At 43.7% G+C, this 25,220-nt stretch overlaps 1 protein-coding gene across 1 annotated transcript in view; it reads right to left on the bottom strand.

Moving 5' to 3' along the window:
• ACOXL (acyl-CoA oxidase like) overlaps positions 1-25,220 on the bottom strand; it is a 1,019,872-nt gene that overhangs the window by 337,079 nt on the left and 657,573 nt on the right. The window contains exon 15 of the mRNA XM_085611811.1: positions 8,221-8,332. Within this exon, the coding sequence (XP_085467937.1) occupies positions 8,221-8,332 (112 nt within the window). The remainder of the gene's footprint in view (positions 1-8,220; positions 8,333-25,220) is intronic.

Genomic DNA, 25,220 nt, shown 5'->3' on the forward strand with positions numbered 1-25,220 from the left:
GGAGGACTCTGCACCCACCCCTCCTGTGTCAGGGCACTGCTGGGAGGACTCTGCACCCACCCCTCCTGTGTCAGGGCACTGCTGGGAGGACTCTGCACCCACCCCTCCTGTGTCAGGGCACTGCTGGGAGGACTCTGCACCCACCCCTCCTGTGTCAGGGCACTGCTGGGAGGACTCCACACCCACCCCTCCTGTCTCAGGGCACTGCTGGGAGGACTCCACACCCACCCCTCCTGTGTCAGGGCACTGCTGGGAGGACTCTGCACACACCCCTCCTGTCTCTGGGCACTGCTGGGAGGACTCTGCACACACCCCTCCTGTCTCTGGGCACTGCTGGGAGTGATGGGCACCCACCCCTCCTGTCTCAGGGCACTGCTGGGAGGACTCTGCACCCACCCCTCCTGTGTCAGGGCACTGCTGGGAGGACTCTGCACCCACCCCTCCTGTGTCAGGGCACTGCTGGGAGGACTCCACACCCACCCCTCCTGTCTCAGGGCACTGCTGGGAGGACTCCACACCCACCCCTCCTGTGTCTGGGCACTGCTGGGAGGACTCTGCACCCACCCCTCCTGTGTCAGGGCACTGCTGGGAGGACTCTGCACCCACCCCTCCTGTGTCAGGGCACTGCTGGGAGGACTCTGCACCCACCCCTCCTGTGTCAGGGCACTGCTGGGAGGACTCTGCACCCACCCCTCCTGTGTCTGGGCACTGCTGGGAGGACTCTGCACCCACCCCTCCTGTGTCAGGGCACTGCTGGGAGGACTCTGCACCCACCCCTCCTGTGTCAGGGCACTGCTGGGAGGACTCTGCACCCACCCCTCCTGTGTCTGGGCACTGCTGGGAGGACTCTGCACCCACCCCTCCTGTGTCAGGGCACTGCTGGGAGGACTCTGCACCCACCCCTCCTGTGTCAGGGCACTGCTGGGAGGACTCTGCACCCACCCCTCCTGTGTCAGGGCACTGCTGGGAGGACTCTGCACCCACCCCTCCTGTGTCAGGGCACTGCTGGGAGGACTCTGCACCCACCCCTCCTGTGTCAGGGCACTGCTGGGAGGACTCCACACCCACCCCTCCTGTCTCAGGGCACTGCTGGGAGGACTCCACACCCACCCCTCCTGTCTCAGGGCACTGCTGGGAGGACTCCACACCCACCCCTCCTGTGTCAGGGCACTGCTGGGAGGACTCTGCACACACCCCTCCTGTCTCTGGGCACTGCTGGGAGGACTCTGCACACACCCCTCCTGTCTCTGGGCACTGCTGGGAGTGATGGGCACCCACCCCTCCTGTCTCAGGGCACTGCTGGGAGGACTCCACACCCACCACTCCTGTCTCAGGGCACTGCTGGGTGGACTCTCCACACACACCTCCGATTTCTGGATATGTGCGCTTGGCACATACACGGTGGGGTTACGCACACTGCATTAGAGGTGAGGGTACGAGTCTACTGACACTGGTGTGGTGGGGGTACGCTCCGTACGTCCGCGGGTGTGGGTACGGGTCGTACTTACACTGTTGGGCAGGGGGGTACGCTCCTTGCATTCGCCGGTGGGGGTACGGGTCGTACTTACACTGTTGGGCAGGGGGGTACGCTCCTTGCATTCGCGGGTGGGGGTACGGGTCGTACTTACACTGTTGGGCTGGGGGTACGCTCCGTACGTCCGCGGGTGGGGGTACGGGTCGTACTTACACTGTTGGGCTGGGGGTACGCTCCGTACGTCCGCGGGTGGGGGTACGGGTCGTACTTACACTGTTGGGCTGGGGGTACGCTCCGTACGTCCGCGGGTGTGGGTACGGGTCGTACTTACACTGTTGGGCAGGGGGGTACGCTCCTTGCATTCGCGGGTGGGGGTACGGGTCGTACTTACACTGTTGGGGTGGGGGGTACGCTCCTTGCATTCGTCGGTGGGGGTACGGGTCGTACTTACACTGTTGGGCTGGGGGGTACGCTCCTTGCATTCGTGGGTGGGGGTTCGAGTCGTACTTACACTGTTGGCATGGGGGGTACGCTCCATGCATTCGTGGGTGGGGGTACGGGTCGTACTTACACTGTTGGGCAGGGGGGTACGCTCCTTGCATACGCGGGTGGGGGTACGGGTCGTACTTTCACTGTTGGGGTGGGGGGTACGCTCCTTGCATACGGGGTGGGGGTAGGGTCCGTACATATCCGTCCCCACGCTATGTGATGTTTGTGCGGCCCGTACCCAGGCCTTTGCCACGTGGGTGCGATCCGTCCCGCCATTGTTGGGGTGACGTGTGTGGGCGTGGTCCGACTCGTACCCACGCTCTTCAGGCGTGGGTACGGGACGTACCTGTCTGGTTGTGTTGCCGGTTCGCGTGGTGACGGACTTCCGTTGTGGCGGTCGCTGGATTATCAGGACACGCCCCCACCCCCTCGTGGTGACCAGGGCATGGGAGTCAGGTATGTCCAGGCCATGTGTAGTGTGTCACTCATGTGGTTGTTTTGTGGCCTGCCCTGGTAGTGCCACCCCCACCCCACCCCACTTTCCCCCCTCCCTTAGTTATTCTGACCTTCTGCGGCGTCTGCGTCGTAACCTGTAGAGGAGGTGGACTGCTATGAGGGCAGGGATGACTCGTAGGTTCGGGTCCATGTCTGTCCGTCACGTACTGGTCCTCCTTGTTCGCGTCGTCGTCTGTCCGTCGCGTACTGGTGGTCCTTGTTCGCGTCGTCCTGATTTCCCGGCAGTTTTTGGCTGCCGCAAAATATTCACCGTGCGGGGTGACGTCGGTGCGAATCGTGATTCCTGGGTCGTGAATGGCTGGCTGCGTGCGTCCCGACGTCAGGTCGGCGCTTTCCCGGATCGCATTGGTAGGTGTTTTTTGTTCGGTCGGTCTTTTTTACGATTCGTACGGTAATGGTGTACCCGTGCGAATCGTAATTCCATGTTTGTATATTTTGACGACCGGGTACGCGTCGGACGGAGAATATGCTCCGTCCGACGGTTCGTACCCGGTTTTTACCGGATTGTGATCGGCACCTAAATGTGTGGGGGATCTCTGTTCCGAGGTTCACTGCGCCTTTGTTGGTATGGGGAGTTCCTAAATGTTCTAGGTTGTCTGTTGGCCAGTGAAGTTAAAATCTTTCAGGAGTGACAAGTTTCCAAGCTCTGTAGAATTCGGGTGTGGGTATGGGGGGGTCTGGTCGGTATCGCAGGTTGGGGAAATGGAAGGAGATTAGGGAGTGATCCGTCCAGGTCACGGGTTTAATCTCCTCAATCGTAGTAGTTTCAATATTGGAGAACAGTAAGTCCAGTAGGTCCAAACGTACTTTCGTTCACCCACATAAACCATATCCTCATATTCAGCCAATAACGCTGCAAATCATTATCCACTCACAGCACATCAACCACTTCCTACAGTATCAATCATGAAAAATTATTTTTTAACTCACTCACTATTCACTTATGTAATTTTTTCTATCGCTCAGCTACAGTCACATATACTGCCCTGTTTTTCATAATCAGCCCAAATAACTCAAGGCAACACAAAACACTTTTCTCCACTCAAGTTTAACGGCCACTCACAACATATTTGATCATACCGCGCTCTGTAAGTTACTCTTCTGCTCACAGCCACTAGACCAAAAACTCATCACTTGCCATTGACATCTATGGAATTTCTCAATCACACCACATCTTAATTTCAGCACAGAAGTCTGCGCCTCTGAAGACTACTGGGGCCTGAAAAATGGGTCTGATTTTTTCTATCTGTACCAATAAGTACGGGGGGGGGAGGACAGCGAGGGAGTTTCATACTCATTATAAGTTGGATCGGATGGGTAATTCATCATCTTCCCACAGATGTACACAGAGCTATTTCACCTAATTTAAGCAGTTGAAACTTCAGTGTAAAAGAAAATATTGTTTAATTCTGATGGAGCTGGTAACAGCTGTTACTTGCCTCGTCGGAGTTTATGGGCCTCTTGTTATGCGGTCCTTTTAGGCTCGCTCAGACATCCAACAATAGCTCATCACAACATGTCTCTCCTACAGTCTCAAAGACAAATCCTGCACTTGGTAAGTACATCAGTACTTCCAGTCACTCATTTACATCTGCCTCAACAAAACTGTTTGATAGGAGTGACCAACACCAAAATGGGAGAGTAGAAGAGACTCAGGATTGAAAAGAGTGCAATAACGGTATTGATAACTTGTTGGTTCCCCACTCACCAGTGCTACATCAAAGGTGTCAAATATAGGAACACTTGAAGTAGTAATCTTGAAATCATCCTGGAGTAACATCCTGGTGTGCTTATGGGATGGGCTTCATAACTTTTCTCTGTTAAGGGCAGTGACCGCTCATGTTAATCTGTCCTTTACTGGACCAAGTTCAGTTTACCACAAACAGATATGTTGAACAGTCAACCGTGTTCTCTAGTGATCTATGAACTGCTAAGAGATTAACGGCCCATTCATGTAGTCACATACATTATAAGATTGGATGTGTAGGGAGCAGAACTAGAGCAAATGGCTTCCCAGAAGCCAATACCACGGGTCTAACCACCGATTGTCCTTCACAACCAATCAGAATGGGTCTCTGGGGTTAGCCACTCGTGTCTGAATGCTCAAAACAATTCAGAAAACCAGTGGGTAGTCCATGCCATCAGGATAGTTTTGCTAGCAGTTTTCATGTGTTTGAACAAGGAATCCAGCCTTTGTTTATTGGCTCACCTATAAAACAGTCATTGGAGGTACATGAAGCCATGATCTGTTCCCTAGGTAGAACAGAAGAAAAAAGGCTTCTTTCTTAATTTTCTCAAATACCTTTGACCATTTATAACTAAGGGATCACCAGAGTAATACATTCCAATCTTAAAATCATCCTGGAGTAAAAAAGCTTCAGCCAGAAGTCATTGTGGGATCATCCTGGGTTATTATATCCTCATCCTGAAGCTGTCATGGGATCACTATGGAATAATACAGCCTCATTCTGAAGTCATCATGGGCTCAACCTGCAATAGTAAATGATCATCAGATGTTTTCCACTGCAATAATCACAAGATCATCCTGGAATAGTTACTGAGATTACTCTAGAGTCATCTAATTTAAATATTTTGCCCTACAAACATACTTCAAGAAGGTTTTGGATGACTTAGCATATAATTACAGTAATAGCACAGCTAGAGTAATCAGATTATTTCAGAATGACTCCATAATGATCTTCCTGGTTCACTGATAGAATATCAATGCTAAAAACATTGATGTTGTAAATATCGAAAAAAAATATCTACCACAAAAATATCGACTCCCATACCTTAACAGATAAGCACAAAAATATTGAATCAAAAATATCGAAGTAAAAAATATGAATGTAAAAAATATTGATTTGAAAATATATATAAAATAAAAAAATATATTAAATATATTAAATATTAATATTATTTTTTAACAAAATTTATAAAATGTAAAATAAATTTTAAGTGAATATAAAAAATAAACAAAATTAAAAAATATTAACACACAAACATAATAATGTATACATATACATACTTTAAAATATTTTATTAACTATTATCTTTATTTAATTTTTAAACTTTAAAATTATATAAAAAGAATATATATATCAATAATAAAAAACATCTATAATAAATTAAAACATTAAGGGCCATATGTAGGTAGCATACAAGTTACCACTTCTTAAATACCGAACTTTACCGATTCGGTATTTAAGAAGTGGTAACTCGTATGTAGGTAATCATTCGGTAAATATTACCGAATCGGAGAAATTCGGTAATTACCGAATCGGTATTTACCGATTCGGTAATGAGGCATACCTTCCCATTGATTCCTATGGGCCTGGAGGCCCATAGGAATCAATGGGAAGGTATGCCTCATTACCGAATCGGTAAATACCGATTCGGTAATGGGGGGAGCACATTCAAGGGTGGCAGGGTGTCACATTGACACCCTGTTGCACCCCTGATTCCTGCATGTGTGCACATGTGGCGCACATACATGCCCTAAGGGCATGTATGTCTGCCACATGGCACTGTTAGTCCAGTAAAATATTGCTTTTTGCAATGAATTCGGTATTTAGCACCAACATATATTTGGTGCTAAATACCAAATTATTTTCCCTACACATGACTCATTTGAGTGTCACCTACATCTCATTTCAGGATTCGGTATTTACCGAATCGGTAAAATTACCGATTCGGTAATTTTACCGATTCGGTAAATTACCGAATCCTGAAATGTTCCCCCTACATAGCACAAGCCTAAATACCGGTCGGTAACGGGATATTTACCGAAAATCGGCCGTTACCGACCGGTATTAGGCTACCTACATATGGCCCTAAGTTATGTACAAAAATAAAAACTTAAGTTTCTCAATACAATAAATGCAACAGTAGGGAAATGTTGGATAGCGGAATAATTACATTTACTATTCCCACTCCAGTGAGTGCAAAAGTAGGGAATGTGTTGGATAGCAGAGGGGCAAAAATTAATAATAACATTTAAACAATAAAAAAAATAGTAGGGAAAGTTTTGGATAGCGGAGGGGTAAAAATTACTATTCCCACTCCACTGAGAGCAACAGTAGGGAAAATGCTGGCTAGTGGAGGGGTAAAAATTACTATTCCCAATACAGTGAGGGCAACATTAGAGAAATTGTTGGATAGCAGAGAAACAAAAATTAATAATAACATTTAAACAATAAAAAAAAATCATAAAAATAAACAATACTTAAAAATATAAGATTAAATATATTAAACATATAAAAAGAACACATATTATAATATTAATTACATATAACAAAAAGCTACAAATATATAAAATAAATCAATAAATAAATTTGAATTAACAACTTATTATAAATTCATCAATTAAAAATAAATTACTTCTCACCCTTCCCACCATTTACATCTATAAACACCACAACACACGCCTAAAATGAATTACACAATTACCATAATTAATTGCCAAGTAATTAATTAAAATGAATTAACAACAAATTATTAATTAATTCATAATAAATTACTTTACACATTTAACATTATAACATCTCAATTAAACAAATATAAATAAATAAAAAAATATTCAATTACCTTAATATAATTAAATTACTTCCCACCCTATTCCCCTATAAGCCCACAACACGCTACAGACCTAAAAACGCGAAATTCAAATAAAACAAAAATCATAACTACAAAAAATAATCAATACATTTTATATAAATAAATTACTTCCCAACCTACTCCTCTATAAACCTACAACGCACTATGGAACTAAAAACAAAAAATTCAAATAAAAAAAATTAATAACTACTAAAAATAATCAATACATTTTATATAATTAAATTACTTCCCACCCTATCCCCCTATAAACCCACAACCCGCTACGGAACTAAAAACGCACAGTTGAAATAAAAAAAAATTAATAACTACTTAAATTTTAACACATATAATAAAAATACAAACAATTCTTATACAAAAAAATACATCACATACATATAAAATATATACTAAAAAACATAACATTAAAAAAAAAACGATATGTTTAACTATATTTTTGCAAACGATATGAAACACTTTGATATTTTTAAGATCGATATTACTTACCTAAAACCAATATTCTTGACCACGAGAATTTGTCTGTCCATATTCCTGACCCACGATATTTATGACTCGATATCTGTGCAAATCGATATTTTTGACTTGATATTCTGTCTCTGCACCGATCTTCCTCTTTGACTTGGGGTCAGGCATCCACTTATTCACCCACTGACTCATTCTTCCATTCAACCACTTCCAAAACCACAAACACACAAACTCAACCAAGTATGTTAGATAAAAGTAAAATATAAAACAAGAAAAAAGGATACATGTTACAGCCTAAACATGGCGGGCATATATTTGCAATACAATTAAACAGGGCAGCCATCTCTCAATGGTATTGTACAAAGGTATTGGTAATGGTATTGTACAACATGTACATTGTTTTAAAGTTCCAGCATGCTGCCACATTTTGAACCAATATTTTGGCAATCTTGGAATGGTGAAACAATGACAAACTACAGAAACCATTTCACAATGGTCACCTGAATGTATTTTTAATGGGTTTTTTTATACTTCAAGATTCTAGATGTCAGACCCTCCAAAGAGATTGTAGCAAGAATTATTACAGAGTAACGCTTAAATTTTCAGAACTTTTTAAGCTCGTCATTTACTATGATGTTGGGCAATCCATGGTTTTACATTACCTTATTATAAAGTCTGGCCGCTAAACCTCTTTGTAGCACTCTTTCCCGAAAACTGACTGCTTTCAAAAGGAATGTCAAATTTCCAATTTTATCCACGTTAAATGCCAGAAAACTGAAAGAAATGATAGAGATGTCGTTGTTTTAATATTGTACCCTCGATTTCAAAGGATAACAGCAAAAACATGTTCACAGCGCACAAAAATAAAAGGTACATTCAAAAAGGCTAAAATTTGTCATGAGATAGACTTTCCGAGGCAATGCTACGCATGAATTGTAGTTTATTCACGTAGCGGTATGATTTAAACATTTTCTTCATGAATATTCACTCTGTCAAATTGTGTGTATATGAGACCTCGTTACAAATGCAGTTTCAACAGTTCTTCTAATGAGATGTTCTCATCTTCGATCGAGTGTTTAAGAACTTGTTGTCCTCTAGTGACATGCCCAAGAAACCTTTTTAGCAAGCATTAAACCAAGACTGCTAACCACGCTCCCCATGATGTACTTTGGTATGTAGTAATCCACGTAAATGAACAAGATGGCTCTGCATGAATTGAGGAGTTTTATTCTAAGATAAAATGTAATGTAATGGAACCTAATTGCCATCGTGTGTGTCACTTTCTCAATTCTAGACCTCGAACTGACACCGACACTAGAGATCTGGAACAACAAAGCAGGAGCTGGCTTGCACCCTCAAACAACATTCCGATACCACACTACAAATGTCATAGCATACAACATCTCCCCCCTTAACTCAAAGTTAATGAAAATTGATAAAAATCATCAGCAATGTAGTTACAAATACCAAACAAATACTGAACAGAAATGTAAAAGATTTCCCTTAAGTTGTTTAACAGATGGCCAGCCATCTTGCGAGTACTGAAACACTAACCTCAAAATAAAAGCCTTCTCACAAACATCAATTCACACCTTTTTCAGAAATGCAGCCTTGACAGTGTTTAACAACATCAATCATAGATACAACACATTTATGATCGAGTGAACAAGCAGCTTCCCACTCATCCTGCGTAAGGAAAACGTGACAAGCAATCACACCATGCGTTCATGCCAACAGAAATATAAACAAATTTCAAAATTACATTCCTATTAATTTGAGAGAATACAAATTAAGCTTGAGGATGATGAATCTATACCCTTTTCACCTCACATACATGTCAAAGGCTAGTGAGCTGTAACAAACAACAGTGTCTTAAACAAGGGTATTATTTTACGTACAAGTACATGTGGCACAAATAATTGCAATCAATTAAATCCAAAGGGGGAGAAAATCAGGGAGACATTTTCTTGTAAACGTAAATTGTATTTCAATCGATAAACATGTTGAACATATTAAACTTCATATATACAAGCACATGGGACGGTAGCACTGCGTTACATTGAATGACATGTAACCTACAAAAAACTGTCCACAAGTACTCGTGAAGTTTTGTGACGGCGCAAGTGACACGTGAGGTGGTATATACAGCGATAGTGGTGGGCGCAACAAAAGACAGCTGAGACATCGGGAGAATGTTCAAAGTAATGTTAGATCTAAAATGAGGAGACCAAGCTTTTATATACAAATTCGGAGACCCGAGATTCTTCAAAAAAGTACGACTAAAGTCCCTAAACGGACTAGCCTCCACTTGGTTTAAGATCAGAAAGCTATTGAAAATTAGCTATTATAGTGCCTATTTGGGATGCCCCAGGCTCCCCCGAATGGACCAGAGACTCTTTAGTAACCCCGTTTAAAACAGCTGGGATATTACGTTGGGCGCAACTCATACCAGAGGGCGCCCTGATGTCATGGGACAACTTGAGAAACATTACAAACAATGAAATATTAAAGTTCAAATACTTGCAAATAAAGAGCTGGAGTCTGGCGGTTGGTACGATTGTTGGATTCTCTAACGAGCTGGAGACAACTCTGAGGAAGAAAATTGGAAAGAAGAAAGAGGTGGCGAATTTATATTGGCTCCTATTAGACCTGGCAGACGGCGACTTCAATCTTCCATCGCAGCTGTGGGGGGAGCGCTTGCCGGTATCCAGCACGGAAGAAATATGGCAAGTATCTTATAATCTTTTTCACTCCACATTTCAAACTTCAAACCTGAGGAGAAATCACATTTTTTATCTCCACAGGGTATACTGGTCTCCTTTAAAACTCTCCAAATTTGCGAAGGGTGCTATTCTGCGGTGTCCGAAATGTCAACAGGAAAAAGTGGATGATGAGCACATGTTTTTAAGCTGTCCATTGTTACACCACTTCTGGGTCTCTGAAATCAGAGGTATGTAAGCCATATTTGGTTTTAATATTCAGATGAGCATAATCCTGGTGTTTTTTGTGGTTTTTCCAAATTCTGAGTTACTATCACTAGAGGAAATAAAATTAGGTTTTTATTTAATCTTACTGGCAAGGAGAGAAGTTTGCAAATGTTGGATTAAAAACACTCCTCCGACATTTATAGATTGGATAACTTCTATTAAATACACGATGAAGCTAGACAGGTCAGCATCGAAAAAGGAAAGTAAGAAAATACATTTTTGGCTGCCCTGTGCAAATTGGCTCGATACTCATAATACTAAGGCTATAACAGTCCAATGATTATGCCTTTACATTGGGATACTTTACCCCTCTGGTCTGCTCTGGGGGCCGCCCAGAGAGAGGAACAGTTCAGACCAAATATGAGAAAGAGAGGCTCAGTGTAAAGTCCATCCATCTAGATATAGAGCTCTCATGTCGGTGCCGATCTCGAGTGGGGGGCCACAGAGAAACCGAAATGGCTCTTGGTACATCTAATGGCGAATGAGGCCTAAAAACCCCCCAAAAAACCCAATGCAGATATTTTCAATATTCAATCAGGATTTATACAGCGCGCTAATCACACATTAGGGTATCCAGGCGCTGGACCCAGCTTGCTTTGAGGTTTCAGTCGAAAAGCCAGGTCTTAAGTCTCCTTCTGAACTTCTGGAGTGAGGGAGAGGTTTTCTGGTGGATAGGGATGCTGTTCCAGGATTTTGCTGCGTGGTAGGAGGAGGAACAACCTTCACTGTTGCTGCAGTGGATGTAGGGGGTGTGAGCCAGAGAGGACGCGGAGCACAGGAGTCTGGAGAGTCTATGGAACCTCAGGTGATGATTGGTGTATGCTGGCCCTTGGTTGTGAAGGGCTTTGTTGGTGTGTGTCAGGATCTTGAATTGGCATCTCTTGTGTATGGGGAGCCAGTGGAGTTTCTTCAGGTGGGGGTGATGTAGGTAGGGGAGGTCGAGGAAGAGCCTGTCCACTGAGTTCTGGATGATCTGAAGGAGCATTGCCATAGTCCAGGCGGCTGGTGACGAGGGCTTGAGTGACAGTATGTCTGGTGGATATAGGGAGCCACTTGAAGATGTTACGAAGCATGCGAAAGGTAAGAAGGCAGGCAGCAGAGACTGCGTTGACCTGGCTCTTCTTGGTGAGTTTGCTGTCCAGGATGATGCCGAGGTTCCATGCTTGGTCCTTGGATGAGGGGGGCTCCCAGGTGTGGAATTTGGCCTTTGTGGTGGGGAGTTGTTTGGAAAGCGAAAGAATGAACTGGGTGATATTCGTGTAGGAGATGATGTTCGATACGTGGTTTCTGACAATGCTGGCTGGGGGGGTTCACATAGGTGTTGCAAAAGAATGAGCTTTGGGGGATGTCGCAGATGATGTTCTTGGGCGCTGAGGTGAAGGGAGGGAGGTGGACCCTTCGAGTTCTTCCAGAGAGTTAGCATGCGATGCATTTGAGGTCATTGTTTGGATGCTGATCTGACGGAGCCTCTTGATTTGGGTGTGGTGGAAGACAGTGTCGAAAACCCCTGATAGGTTGAGAATGGTCAGGGCGACTGAGTCTTCTGTGTCCAGGAGGGTTCTTATGTTGTCTGTGGCAGCGATCACGGAGTTTTCGGTGCTGTGACTGGAGCAGAATCTGGAATGGGATGCGTCCAGAACATCGTTCTTCTCCAAGTATTCTGTGCGTTGGTAGTTGATGGCCTTTTTGAGGACTTTGGCAGGAAAAGGGAGCAAGGTAATTGGTTGGAGGTTTTTAAGCTCATTGGAGTCAGCGGAAGGTTTCTTGAGGAGGGGTTTGATCACGACATGGTTCCAGTCATCCGGGAAGGTGGCTGATGTGATGGATGTGTTGAAGATGTCTGTGAGCTTGCCACCGATGGGGCTGTTGCCGAGGCATGGTCTGTGGTGTGGGCAAGGGTCCGTGGGAGATCCAGATTGAATGAAATGCATGATGTTGGCGGTGTTCTGTGTAGTGAGCTGGTTCCAAACGGTGAACCTGTTTTGGGAGTGGGCATCTGTGGGGTCTAGGAGAATATGGGTGGTGTGGCGGTCGGTTGGAGTTTGAAGCTTCTGTATATGGTGGAAATCCTTTCGTGGAAGAAGTCAGCTTGAGTATTGCAGAGTTCCTAGAGGGGGTGATGATGTTTTCAGTCACTGAGGGAGTGGATAACTGCTTGACGATCCTGAAGAGTTCTTTTCTGTGGTTGGAGCTGGCTTCGATGACCTTGGGTAGGACGTTCCTTCTGGTGTCTTTCAGGATTCTGTGGTACTGGCTGTGTGAAATCTTGAATGTGGTCCTGTCGGTGGGTTCCTTGATGGTGTGCCATGTCCTTTCCAGTTGTTTGCAGTTGTGTTTGTAAGTTCTCAGTTACAGGGAGTATCATCTGGTTTGTCTGGAGGGCCTGTTGGGTTTAGGGCGTTTGCTGGGGGCAACTCTGTCGGCGCTGTTGGAGATCCAGGTGGTGAAGTTTGCGATGTCTTGATCGACGCTCGGGTTGGATGGAGTTGAGGGCGTTCGTCCATTGGCTCTTGGAAAAAGTCTTCCACCTTTGGAAAATAGTTGAAAATAAATTGAGCCAAGCAGAAATTACTTAAACCGAAACAGCTACCAGATAATCTTACCACAATGTACCAAGGAGGCAGATACCCACCAAAGTCCTTTGAAGTGTGTAGACACTTCCACCACACAATTGCAGAAAAGCTACTAGAACTATGGCACACACACACACATCACCATTATGGTAGCATGTTGAACAGACAGTTTGCACCTCCAGCATTGACTTATGTGGGCCACAGACTGCTACAACCCTACTTCCTTTGGCACGTAAAAGACCAACATCCAGCAGTTCCAACACACATCAAGTTTTACCAGTGAGACGAAAGTACTATCAACTTCTGACGAACTGCCCGGATGACAAAATATAATCAGCCGGCTAACAATGGCTCCACAAATCACTGAATTTTGCGTCACTAATTTAGTCTCCAATATGTGCTTTACAGTGATCAACGTAAATGAACGAGATGGCTCCAGATGAATTAAGAAGAGTTTTATTAGAGTATAAAATGTAATAGAGCCCAATCACCAGCATATCGCTCTCCCTGATCCAGGTTTCCAACTGACACTAACACCACAGATCAGGCGCTAGCTCGAGCACTCAAACAACATTACAATACCACACTATAGATGTCTTGGCATACGACATATACCCATGACAAACATCCCTGTCATGCAATCAGACCTCCATTTAAGGATTTCCAAACCGAGGACTAGGATACACAAGCTTAAGACTCATGTGGATAGAAGGGAGAATCTATGTAGTATAGCATGAATAATTAACGGATTGTAAGCATGTAGTTCTAGGCGCCAATGAATGTCATGTAGGGATCCAACAGCAAGCAATACTCACATGGAGGAGGTAAGATGTAATTATTAGGCAAACAATCCTGAAACAAAGGCTCGCTACATTGGGTTTCAGCACTAGAATTAGTTTTGCGACATTAAAATTGACTAAAGAAGGAAAACCAGGGTCTAAACAGATATGGTTAATCCATATTTACTAGAGGCCACAACAGAGGTCCTAAATTTAGCAAGGTCTGGGAACAACTGTTTGGAAAACCGACAATTCAACAAATGGGTTCATTAAAACAATTGAAGCTGGTGCCTGAATGGGGACAAGATAGAACAAGCCATCATCCTCAAAAGAACTCAAGGGACAATACAAGTCTCCCCTGGAGAGTTGATGAACTTCTGGTAGTGTGCCAATGGTACAATTTGGAAGGCCTGAAGAATGCCAGTAGAGGGTTTCAGATATGAACTATAGGTCTGCTTCATGTCCTTTAAGGAGAAGATGTACTGGTAACAGTGACCAAGCTAGTGGAGGATCTTTAACGCAACAGGCGTTTGGTCTTCCGATTAACTTCCAAACATCCAGCAAATGAAGAAAAAAGTGGTAGCAATTTGATGATGACAGTGGCATCAACAGGACAGGCAGAGAGAGAGAGAGAGAGTGAGTGAAAGAGGGCCTATTGGTGGCAGCTATGCAGAATAAATGGATAATGCATGTGGGGTGCCACATCTTAATGTTACCTTATATCAAAAGGGAGCTCCATGCAAGGCGAAGCTACTGAGTGAAACGTAATACATGTTCATGCAAAAATAACATGGTAGATCCATACTGGAAGGGGCTTAAGAACACATTATTGGAAGACCCTTGAGCAGTCACTGTCCTGAACACATCACAATAATTTCCCTGCCGGTTTGGTCATGTACAAGACTGGAAGCGCAGAAAATGTTCCCTCTTTAGAGTGAGACGAAGAGTTTTAACTGTTTAGCGATTATCGTCATGTTGATTATTCTGACTTATTTTTCTATTTACTCCATCTTTGTCCCCTTAATACCTCCACAATCCGGTATTCTTGAAGGGAGAATGATACTTGCAGTATGTTAAGAGGTTACATTTTTAAAAAGGTTTGAGAGATGCTATCAGTAATATTTCACTATACATATTGTTAGACCTTTTAGCCTGGGATGATCTTCCAGCAAACCTTTTGCCTACTCCCCTCCTATTTTTGTTGAAATCGTTTCTTTTGGCCTCTATGCACTTTACCACTGCTTTCGAATGACACATTGCTTATGCACACGCCTTAAAGTATGGTAATAATGGCTTATACATGATTGGCATTTTTAGTTTACTTTAAAGTCCCTAGTAAAGTGGTATACCATATAACCAGGGCTGGCAAATTAAATGCTACCTGTGGGCTGCAGCACTCCTTGTGCCACCCACATAAGTGGAAGTAGCCCCATAAAACATGGGTCAGGCCATCCATTGCAGCCTGCATGCTTTTTTAATCAGCCAATTCAACTTGGCAAATGATTCCACTCAATTTGTATTACATATGTCACCCCATAAGGTAAGCCCTAAACAGCCCATTGGGCAGGAGACATTGTAATTACAAAGTTGGACATGTACTTTTAAGTTTGACATGTCCTGGTATTGACAAAATCACAAATTTGTATATCACTAACAGAGGCCTACATCTCCCATAGGATAACATTGGAGTACCTTATTACAGTTAATAAGTGATAACCTTTGCTTGGGAGTAGGTAGAAATTTCATGTTTGGTGTCTGGGTAATTGTAATTTAAAATCCTCTTTAATGGTAAGGTCAGATTTTAAAGTACAATTCTGAAAACGCCACTTTCAAAAGGTTGGCATCTTCCTATCCTAACCATTTGATACCTAAGTAGGTGCAGTTGGCAGCTGGCCTATGTGTATTCCTGCCAGAAAGCCACAAAACAGAAGGACTGGATGTTAGCAGGATGAGCCATCCAAGGCAGGATGGGGGGGTGGGATTTGGAGCTGTGCACGGCCCTACTTGCACTTTTAAGACCCTGCCTCAGCTCACACACAAAGAACTTTGCACTAGCCGATTTTGCCTGCAGACAGACTGGGATGAAGACAGGAAGGCAGGAAATTCAGACACATCTGTGGGGAAAACTACAGAAGCGTCTTCCACTTCAAAGCTGGCATCGGGTATAAAAATAGGACCTTAGACCCGCTCTTCAGTTCACCTCTGAACCTGCAGATGGACTCTGCTGCCTGCAGCTTGCTGTGCACTTCAGAGGTTTTCCCTGCAGCACCAAGAGGACTTCACTGCTGCTTGAAGCCTGTCCTGTGCCTCCGAAGACTGCGCTGCTGCTTGAAACCTGCTTTCCTGATTGAACAAGTGGCCTCTAGAGTGAATACATGGGCTAGTTTGTTGGCCTTCTGATCAGAGCCTTAGGGACCGAAAAGGCTTCAACCATCTTGAACCCGTAACTAGACCTAGCCTGAGTGAGTCCTGGCCCTCCAAATGGTGCCTCTCCAGTCCAGCACCCTTGAAAGTGGTCCTAAAGCTGTCCAGATAGTCCAAATCAAAAAATTAGAACTTAGAAAATGTTCTGTCAAAATGTGCTCTGAAAAACGAAAGGTGACCAGGACCTGGCTGTTCACCAATCCACCCAAGGTGACCTGGCTTTGTGGCAGCTTCCGCTACGTTATTCTCCACAACAGCAAGTCATGTTCAGTGGCCCCATGCAGAAGGGGTATACAGCCACATGAAGCCCTCATCGGCTACAGCCTGCAGCTTTGCCTCGCTGGGGAATTCCACTTCCGTAAAAGACTCTACTTGCGTTCCACTGCAACTTTGTGATGATGCGTCCTCTTCGACATTGCTGGCTGCCTTGCCCCACTGAACGTTAGCTGCTCAGACATTTCTCTTAAAAATTCCTTCTAAGTCCGAAGATAAGCAGAGACTGGGTCCAATCCACTTTGTCTATCCGACCCGCACCCAATTGTGGTTGCCATAACTTTTGACTTTGCCCCAATTGTGCGCGACTAGATGTCCGCAGTTGGCACTTTCATCTTTTAGGCATTATTTTACAATTTAAAAATTCATAACGCTGGTTCTGATTGGATATTTGTAATTTTGGTGTCAAAAAGTTTATTAAAATTTACTATATTTTTTTAATATTAGTGTGGGAGTTTTCCTGTGTTTTGTTTTGACTTTATTATTATTTAAATGCTGCATAAATACTTTACACATTGCCAATAAGTTAAGCTGAATGCCTTTGTGCAAAGCTACGAGAGGGTTTAGCACAGGTTAATTTACTGACTTTTTGTGGTTCACTCTGAAGATTGTGGCTGTTCCTTGAGTATCGATTCTACCCTCCCAACCAACAACCCAATTGCTCACACCAACATTATTAAGAAATGTTGCCCAGCTCACTGGGTTGAACATCTATAAAAATGCAATTTATGGTATGTTGCTAATACAATAGATTTAAAAGTTAATATCTTGCTTTTATACCCTCCCTTTGCAATAAAAAGTCTGTAGAAAACCAGTTTTTTAGTTTTTCGCCTTCACCAAAAGGCAAACCTTTTATTGCTTTATGATACTCATACTATTTGTTATCACAATATTTCTTAAAATACTTTTGGTTCTGAAAAAAACGTCTTAGGAGAGCCAACAAGGTGTCTAATGCTACAGACAGGCCTAGGATCAAGTGTGATCACTTGAACTTTATCCTTTGTGGTCCGCACACTTTTTATATGTTTAGGATGGGTATTCTGTAACAGGTCAGAGGTCAAATCCTGACTGGAATATTTTATAAGTAGCCAAAACAGGCCCTCTAGAGGGCCAAAACTTACTGCTTCACAGCTCAGGCATGCAGTGTTAGGAACTTGCCAGGGCTTGAACTTGCTGTTTTGGAACTCACTCATAAGGTGGAGATTCTTTAAAAAGACATATCCATCAGAAAAAAAAGTTACTTCCCTTCAGTTAATATAATTCTCGAGAAAATACAATGCTCTTGCAGATTCCTCACTGTGATACTCATTTCAAGATGAGTTAGTTTTGAAAATAACAAGACCCCAACTTATGCAAACAAGTCATGTGCTGTATTTGTTGCCGTCGTTTATTCGCTCTCTGCTGATCTCCAAATGTCTCTTAAGAGGGGTAAAATAAGTACCCACAAATGACATCTACACGCCAGTTGCTGCCTAATATACTTTGGTGTTGTCACATCCGGCAGGCAGAGTTGTGGCTGAAGCTACATGGTACTAAATGGTGGCTCTGGAGAAATAATGCTGCAGAAAATGTTTCCGGACTAGTTTGGCACATGGAAGGATATTGATAAAGTTAGGACTTTGGAGGAACATGTAACCATCCAAAATAGACTTGAATATGTTTTTGAGAAATTTCCCCAGTGAAAAGCAAGGCATTCATGAAGTTGATAATTGTGGAAAGTAAAGCTGGAATGCAGCAGTAGGCTACTTTAGCTCTCATTGAAAGAGACGTGGATCCTTGAAAGGTGTGTCAATGAATGCTGTTTGTAACCTGAGATTGTAAATTCAGTAATCGATGAATATTAGAGATCCTTTGTATGCATCTTTGGGTGGTATTTGTAAGCTGTAAGAAGCAGATGCTGTGTATCTTGTCAGTAATATCTTGAATGAGTTTTTTGGAGGAATCCTCCGCCAACATGTTAAAGTTGCATGTCAGCTTGCTCGCTTTTAATCAATCAATCAATCAATCAATCAATCAATCAATCAATCAATCAATCAATCAATCGTTTGTTAAGCGCTACTACTCACCTGTGAGGGTCTCATGGCGCTAGGGGTGGGGGGATACAGGTTCCAGTCCATCAAGGAGGGGGTCTGTTGAAGAGCCAGGTTTTGAGGTTTCTTGTGAAGATGGGAAGCGATATTGTCAGTCTGAGGTGGAGCGGAAGGTCGTTCCAGGCCTTGACCGCGAGGAAGGAGAAGGTGCGGCCTCTCGATCTGGATTTTCTGGTGCGGGGGACCACGCATAGGAGAGCTGGGCTGATCGTAGGGTCCTTTGGGGTGCGTGAAATTTGGGTCTGCTATTCAGGTATGTTGGTCCGGTGTCGTGGAGGGCCTTGTGTGCGTGGGTGAGTATCTTGAAGGTGACTCTAGCCTCGAAGGAGAGCCAGTGGAGTGTACGCAGGTACTGGGAGATGTGTCAGTGTCTTGGCAGGTTGAGAACCAGTCTTGCTGCGGCGTTCTGGATGTTCTGTAGCTTGTGGGTGAGGTATGTGTTTATTTCGGCGTAGAGTGCGTTGCCGTAGTCGAGTCGGCTGGTGACCAGGGCATGAGTGACGGTCTTTCTTTGTTCGAGGGTGATCCATTTGAAGGTCTTGCGTAGGAGGTGAAGGGTGTGGAAGCAGGAGGACAAGACGGAGTTGATTTGGCGGTCCATTTTGAGCTCTGAGTCTAGGATGATTCCTAGGTTGCGTGTGTGGTCCGTGGGGGTGGGTGGGTTTCCGAGGGTAGGGGGCCACCAGATGTCATTCCAGGCATCGGGTTTCTTGGTGTTTAGTTGTAGTCAGCTGTTTCTCATCCATTTGGCGACAGCTTCCATGCTTTCTCAAAAGTTGTGTCTGGCGGTGTTGGGTTCGTTGGATAGGGAGAGGATGAGTTGGGTGTTGTCTGCGTATGACACAATGTTGAGTCCATAGGTTCTGACGATGGAGGCGAGTGGAGCCATGTAGACGTTGAAGAGCGTGGGGCTGAGGGAGGACCCCTGAGGGACTCCGCAGGTGGTTGGTGTAGGGTCCGAGAGGAAAGAGGGAAGTCTGACCTGCTGCGTTCTGCTGGAGAGGAAGGATCGGATCCAGTTGAGGGCCTTGTCCTGGATCCTTTCATCGTGGAGTCTGCATATTAGGGTGCGGTGGGAGACTGGGTCGAACACCGCTGAGAGGTCGAGGAGGATGAGGGCTACAGTTTCTCCTTTGTCCAGTAGGGTGCGGATGTCGTCTGTTGTGGCGAGGAGGGCGGTTTCTGTACTGTGGTTTATTCTGAAGCCGGATTGGGAGGAGTCAAGCATGTGTTCTTCAATGAATGTGACGAGTTGGCTGTTGATGGCTTTCTCGATGACTTTCGCTGGGAACGGGAGCAGGGAGATGGGTCTGTAGTTATTGAGGTCGGTGGGGTCCGCCGAGGGTTTCTTCAGGGGGGTTGACCTCGGCGTGTTTCCAGTCATCGGGGAACGAGGCGGTCGCCAGGGAGCGGTTGATGGTGTGGCGGAGCAAGGGTGTGATGGTGTCGGCGGCTCTGTTGAAGATGTGGTGGGGACAGGGGTCCATGGGGGCCACGGAGTTGATTGACTTCATTGTCTTCAGTGTGTTTTTGGTGGTGAGGGCTGTCCAGTTGTCAATCGCTGGCTTCAGGGTGTCGGTGGTGGTTGGTGGGAGTTCAGTGTGTTGGTTGTCTTCGTCGAAGATGCCGTAGATGCTCTTGATTTTGAGGTGAAAGAAGGTGCTGAGTTTGTCGCAGAGGTCTTGTGAGGGAGGGATGTCAGTAGACTCGCTGGTGGGTTGGGCGAACTCCTTGATGATGTTGAAGAGTTCTTTGCTTTCGTGTGCGTGTGTGGAGATTCTGTCTTCAATCGCTTTTTTCCTCGTTATTCTGATGAGTTGGTGGTGGGCGTTGGTTGCGGCTCTGAAATTGTTGTGTGCTTCTGTGGAATTGGTGTTCCTCCAGCCCTTTTCGAGGCGGCGGCAGGTGCGTCTTGACTCTTGAAGTTCAGTGGTAAACCATCTGGCTTTCTTGGCGTGGGTGTTGTTGTTTTTCTTGAGGGGGCTATGGTGTTGGCGCTGTCGGAGATCCATCTGTGCAGGGTTCGGGCAGCGGTGTTGGGGTCTGTGGATGGTGGGTGTTCTGAAGGTGAAGTGGACGCATCGGTGGTCAGTCCATAGGAGTTTGATGGTGTTGCTGAAGGTGATGGAGTTTCCTGTTGTGAAGATGGAGTTGAGGGTGTGTCCTGCTGAGTATGTGGTACAAAAATAATAGGATGGGTGTTAAGGGAAAGAACGCGCAACCTGCAAATTTACACAGTTTTTAACCATATAGACCAGAACTTTCTCAATACGGTGCTTTCAACTTTAGGATAGACACCCTAAATCCTCACAAACAATCGATGATTGATTCAAGTATTTTCTCTTGTCGAAGCACACGTGAAAATTAACAATCAATATCTCTTGTAACAATAATGAAAATAGGAACAAATTAGTGTGGGCTTCTCTTCTTCCTTTAATTTTCAATTGAATCTTCAAACTTCTTTATTCACAAACATTCTTCCATTCCCAACGCGTTTCGTCGATAAGGGATTTAACCCATGTCGCATGGTTAAATGTTGAATTTAGAAAGCCAGCCATCCTTGGGTACCTACACATACAAGAACATTGTACTAGGCCACCTAACAAACCCCAAGGTTATTTGTGTAAGGTACTGGGCAGATGGAACAGGAGCCTGTTGTTTAGATTTAGGGACGGGAGCGTGGTAAACTTACTCTGTTTCCCCCTAGGTTACTCCTATAATTTAAGAAACTTACCCTGCCCATGTAACCAAGGCGGTAAGCAAAGTTTGATGCATTTTACATTGTTTTGCGGCAATATACTAAATATTTTCTCATTCCCTATTTTAAAGTCAATGCCCTGACAGATTTCAAAGAGGCCTTTAGAATTTTGCGGACACTAAGCAATGAGGATGTAATTTATAGAGTCAGTCACTTTCTCCAAACTGCTGTCCGCTCCCGTGCCTCAATGAATACGATTTGAATTATGTCTATTATCTTACATACCTGTATAACGGCTGTTTACATATTGTAATGAATGTGGCCTGATAGCTTGTTTATTATTTGTATGTTGCATTTGTGCCCATTAGGTGTACGACAATATGTGTCGAATATATGTTTTATTTTTTACTATTCATTGGGATGATCTTTTTATATATTTTAAAGATGTATTTTATTGAGCTTCTGATGTGAACAAAATGGATTTGGCCTGTTAGCTTTTAGAAGTATCCTTTGCATATTTGCACATTGACTTTGCACTTTTGTATGAGAATGTATGAAATAACCTTTATGTACTTTTATGGATGTTTTTAACATATCCGAATAAAGATCATTTGATTGATTGATTGAACAGGCAGATAGCAAATATTTATAAAATTGGATCATTCATGAGGGTCTAAAGATTCATTTTTAATAAAAGGTAGATCAATCAGTATTTTAGAGCTGCTGGCACAAAGCAATTGAAAAATGATTGATTTGTGATATTTATGATGGCTGGTGGAGGCAGATCTGAAGACAGATGCTAGAAATGGATCCAGGGAAGTCAAGACTGATCCTCTTTCTCTAATCAGTACTGTATGTAAGCTTGGCATAGGACCTTGTAAGCGAGCATGGTCCTAGACAAAAGACTCAATATTGTTTTGGCCAATCTTGGCTAGTTTGTCTTCAAAGTATTTTGATCATATTTTAGTCAGTTTAGAGAAAGAGGACAACTTAGATATCAGACATTTTGGTAAGATACATCTTCTAAATTGTTTAAACACCACTTTAGTATTATATCCAGTCTGATCCATGAGTTTCCACTAGTCCGGTGTTTTTGCTTCTTTGAATAATTTTCAAAATGATTGATTTTTTTCTCTCTTAGTTATACTCTCATTTGTAGAAGCTTCTTCTCACTATATATTCTCTTCTCTGTAGATGCTTTTCTCATTCCTGAGCACCATAGAGAACGAGGGGAGAGCCAGCAGTTTTTAGGTGGCTTTCATCTCCACTGTGGGATCAATTCCAAACAAGGCAGTTTTGACTACCATCTAGAATCAGTTAAGTCTATGTTTGACAAATGATTCATTAAGGAGTTCAAGAGTTTTTCTCTTGCCTAAACTGTTGAAAAAGAATCAGGCATACCTGTCCTACATCACTGTTACATTTGAAAATCAGCAGGTCCTGAATGTCTGTTATAACAGGAGAGTGAGATTTGGACACTTTGGCATGACTGTTTGATATAACGTATTAAAGTATCACATGACTCTTTTCAAATGTGTCATAGAAGAAGAAGAACGAAGGTGGATTTCAAGTATTAAAAATGGAAAACACACAATGACTGTATGATTCTGGGATTTTGTATTGTGAGCCAATCAACAGATCAAAAGAAATGACTGGATCAAACTTGCCCTTTAAGCAGTCAAAGTAGTGGTTAGGTTGCAGATGAAGTGATTCGAGAAAAATGATTTGTTTAAGGCCACTCCTCCTTCCCCTCTTCCTGGAGCAGTGATTAGGTCTTCTGCAGACAGTTCATCAAATAGGCCACATGAGATATAGAGTACAAGCACTCTTTTATGGGTAAGAGTTGGAGGTATTCTTCTTTATAGATGTCATCAAGCCAGGGTTTTTTTCTCCAGAAGCTGCTGCATCTAAGACTCCTTAAAGTATCCCTCCTCTCCAAAAAGTGCTGCTTCCAATTCAGTTTACTACAGATGCTAAGCAAAGGTCATGCGTACCAGCTTCTACTACTTCCAGTATATTACAGAAGGCACAATGCCTCTTCTTGCAGCCTGTTATTATTATGTTGTAGGAGTGTATTGCAAAACAGTGACTCACACAGGACAACAATTGGATACGACCATCCACTGTTGATCAAAGTGATTTTTCAATGCTACATCTGATTGGAATTATTAACTCTCCATTTTCTCATTCCATTGAATTACTGGGGATAATTAGAGGCCGGAAATGCCTGGTAGAACTCCATTTAAAGAGAAGCACAAACGAAACACATGTTGGCCGAGTGTCCACCAGTGAAAATGCAATAAGAATAGTATTCAAATTAACTTCCTTTCTCACCAGAAATCCATTGATGAACTAAAATACTTCTAAACATTTCCATCAAAATGGATCTGAAAAACGGTTTTTACTAAATCACAACAGAGTGCTCACAGTCCTTACATAAATCTTTAGGTCTGTATTAATATTTTCATGGGAGTTTTATGGCTGCTGAAGTGCACTGCTAGCTTAACACAAAGCAAACCATGTATTTGCAGAAATAGGAGGAACCTGATTAACTATTGCCACCAGGAAGGAAAGATGATGCAAGTGCTGATGAGGTAATGGGTTCACCAATGACTGGGGAAGACCTGCTGTCTGACTGAGTGATGTACATACACTCCAGTCTATGCATGTATGCAAGTTTGTAGTAGGAACTAGTTGGTCAAGAAAGCTGGTCTCTGAAGTAGGGGAATAGGTAATAGGGGTACACCGTGGTGGCACGGACCTGATATCGCTGAATTGGAGGGCTTGACAGGCTAGATTGCTCTGCTGTTCCAAAAAATAAAGAGTGAGTGAGAGGAATGAGCTGGGTCTGTCCGCCAAAACAGAATTATACCATAAAATAAGCACCCAGTAATTCTAAGGAGTCTCAATCTCCCTAAGAGAAAAACACAAAGTGTTTTAGTAAAACCCTTGCTGGCATGCTTCATCATTTGGTCTATCCCGTTCTGCTGCGGAACGGGGGGGTGCTGTGACCTACGGGCTACGCTGGAGGACTTTAAAAGACTATGCATTGATTAACAAGATAATCTAAGAAGGTGGAGTGGGGTGTGTGTGTTGTGATTAGAGCTGGAGTGAAGTCTTTTTAAAAATACTTGGCTAGTAGTTTTCGTTTTTTATTCTGACCCCTAGTCGGTATAATTAAAAGCAGGGGAGGATTTTTATAAAAAAGGGAGTGATGCTCCTAATTCCTGAATAGTCAACATGTTTCTAGTCATATCCGTATTGGTTATTCTTGAGGACCTATATTATATATGCTGTCTCTGGCAGTTCCCGAATAGGTAACCAAGCAGAGCAGAAGTCTTGACGAGAGTGTGACCACAGACTTTACTCTCCACTGGAGGAACCATGAAGCAATAGCTGAAATGTATTATTAACTCGATAAATGATCACGAGCCAGGTGGTATAACTATATACACCTCTCATTTGCATGAATTAAAATATTTGTCCAGTGCATGACCAAAGTCAAGAGTCTTCTACGGTGGGTGGGAATGTCAACCATCAGGAATAAATCAATGTTGTTGGGGGATTTGACCAAAAAATATTGCGCGAGGGAGCTTTTACACAATGCACCCGCAGCCCTTTTTACCTGAACTTTTCAGTAAAAAGCTTGTTTAACCCACAAGATATCCCATTTAGAGATACAGTGTGGGTAGGAACAGAGATCGGGTCTGCCAATGTCATCCAGAGTAAAGCTGATACAGTTCAACCATGGGATAGGATGCCTGAAATCCAGACCCAGGCAATCTCTTAAAATCCTTCTGTTAAAAGCGAATTCCCTTTGAGCCAGACCGATGACCAC

Source organism: Triturus cristatus, chromosome 6 (genome assembly GCF_964204655.1).
Source record: "Triturus cristatus chromosome 6, aTriCri1.1, whole genome shotgun sequence".
In the NCBI taxonomy this organism is placed as follows: Eukaryota; Metazoa; Chordata; class Amphibia; order Caudata; family Salamandridae; genus Triturus; species Triturus cristatus.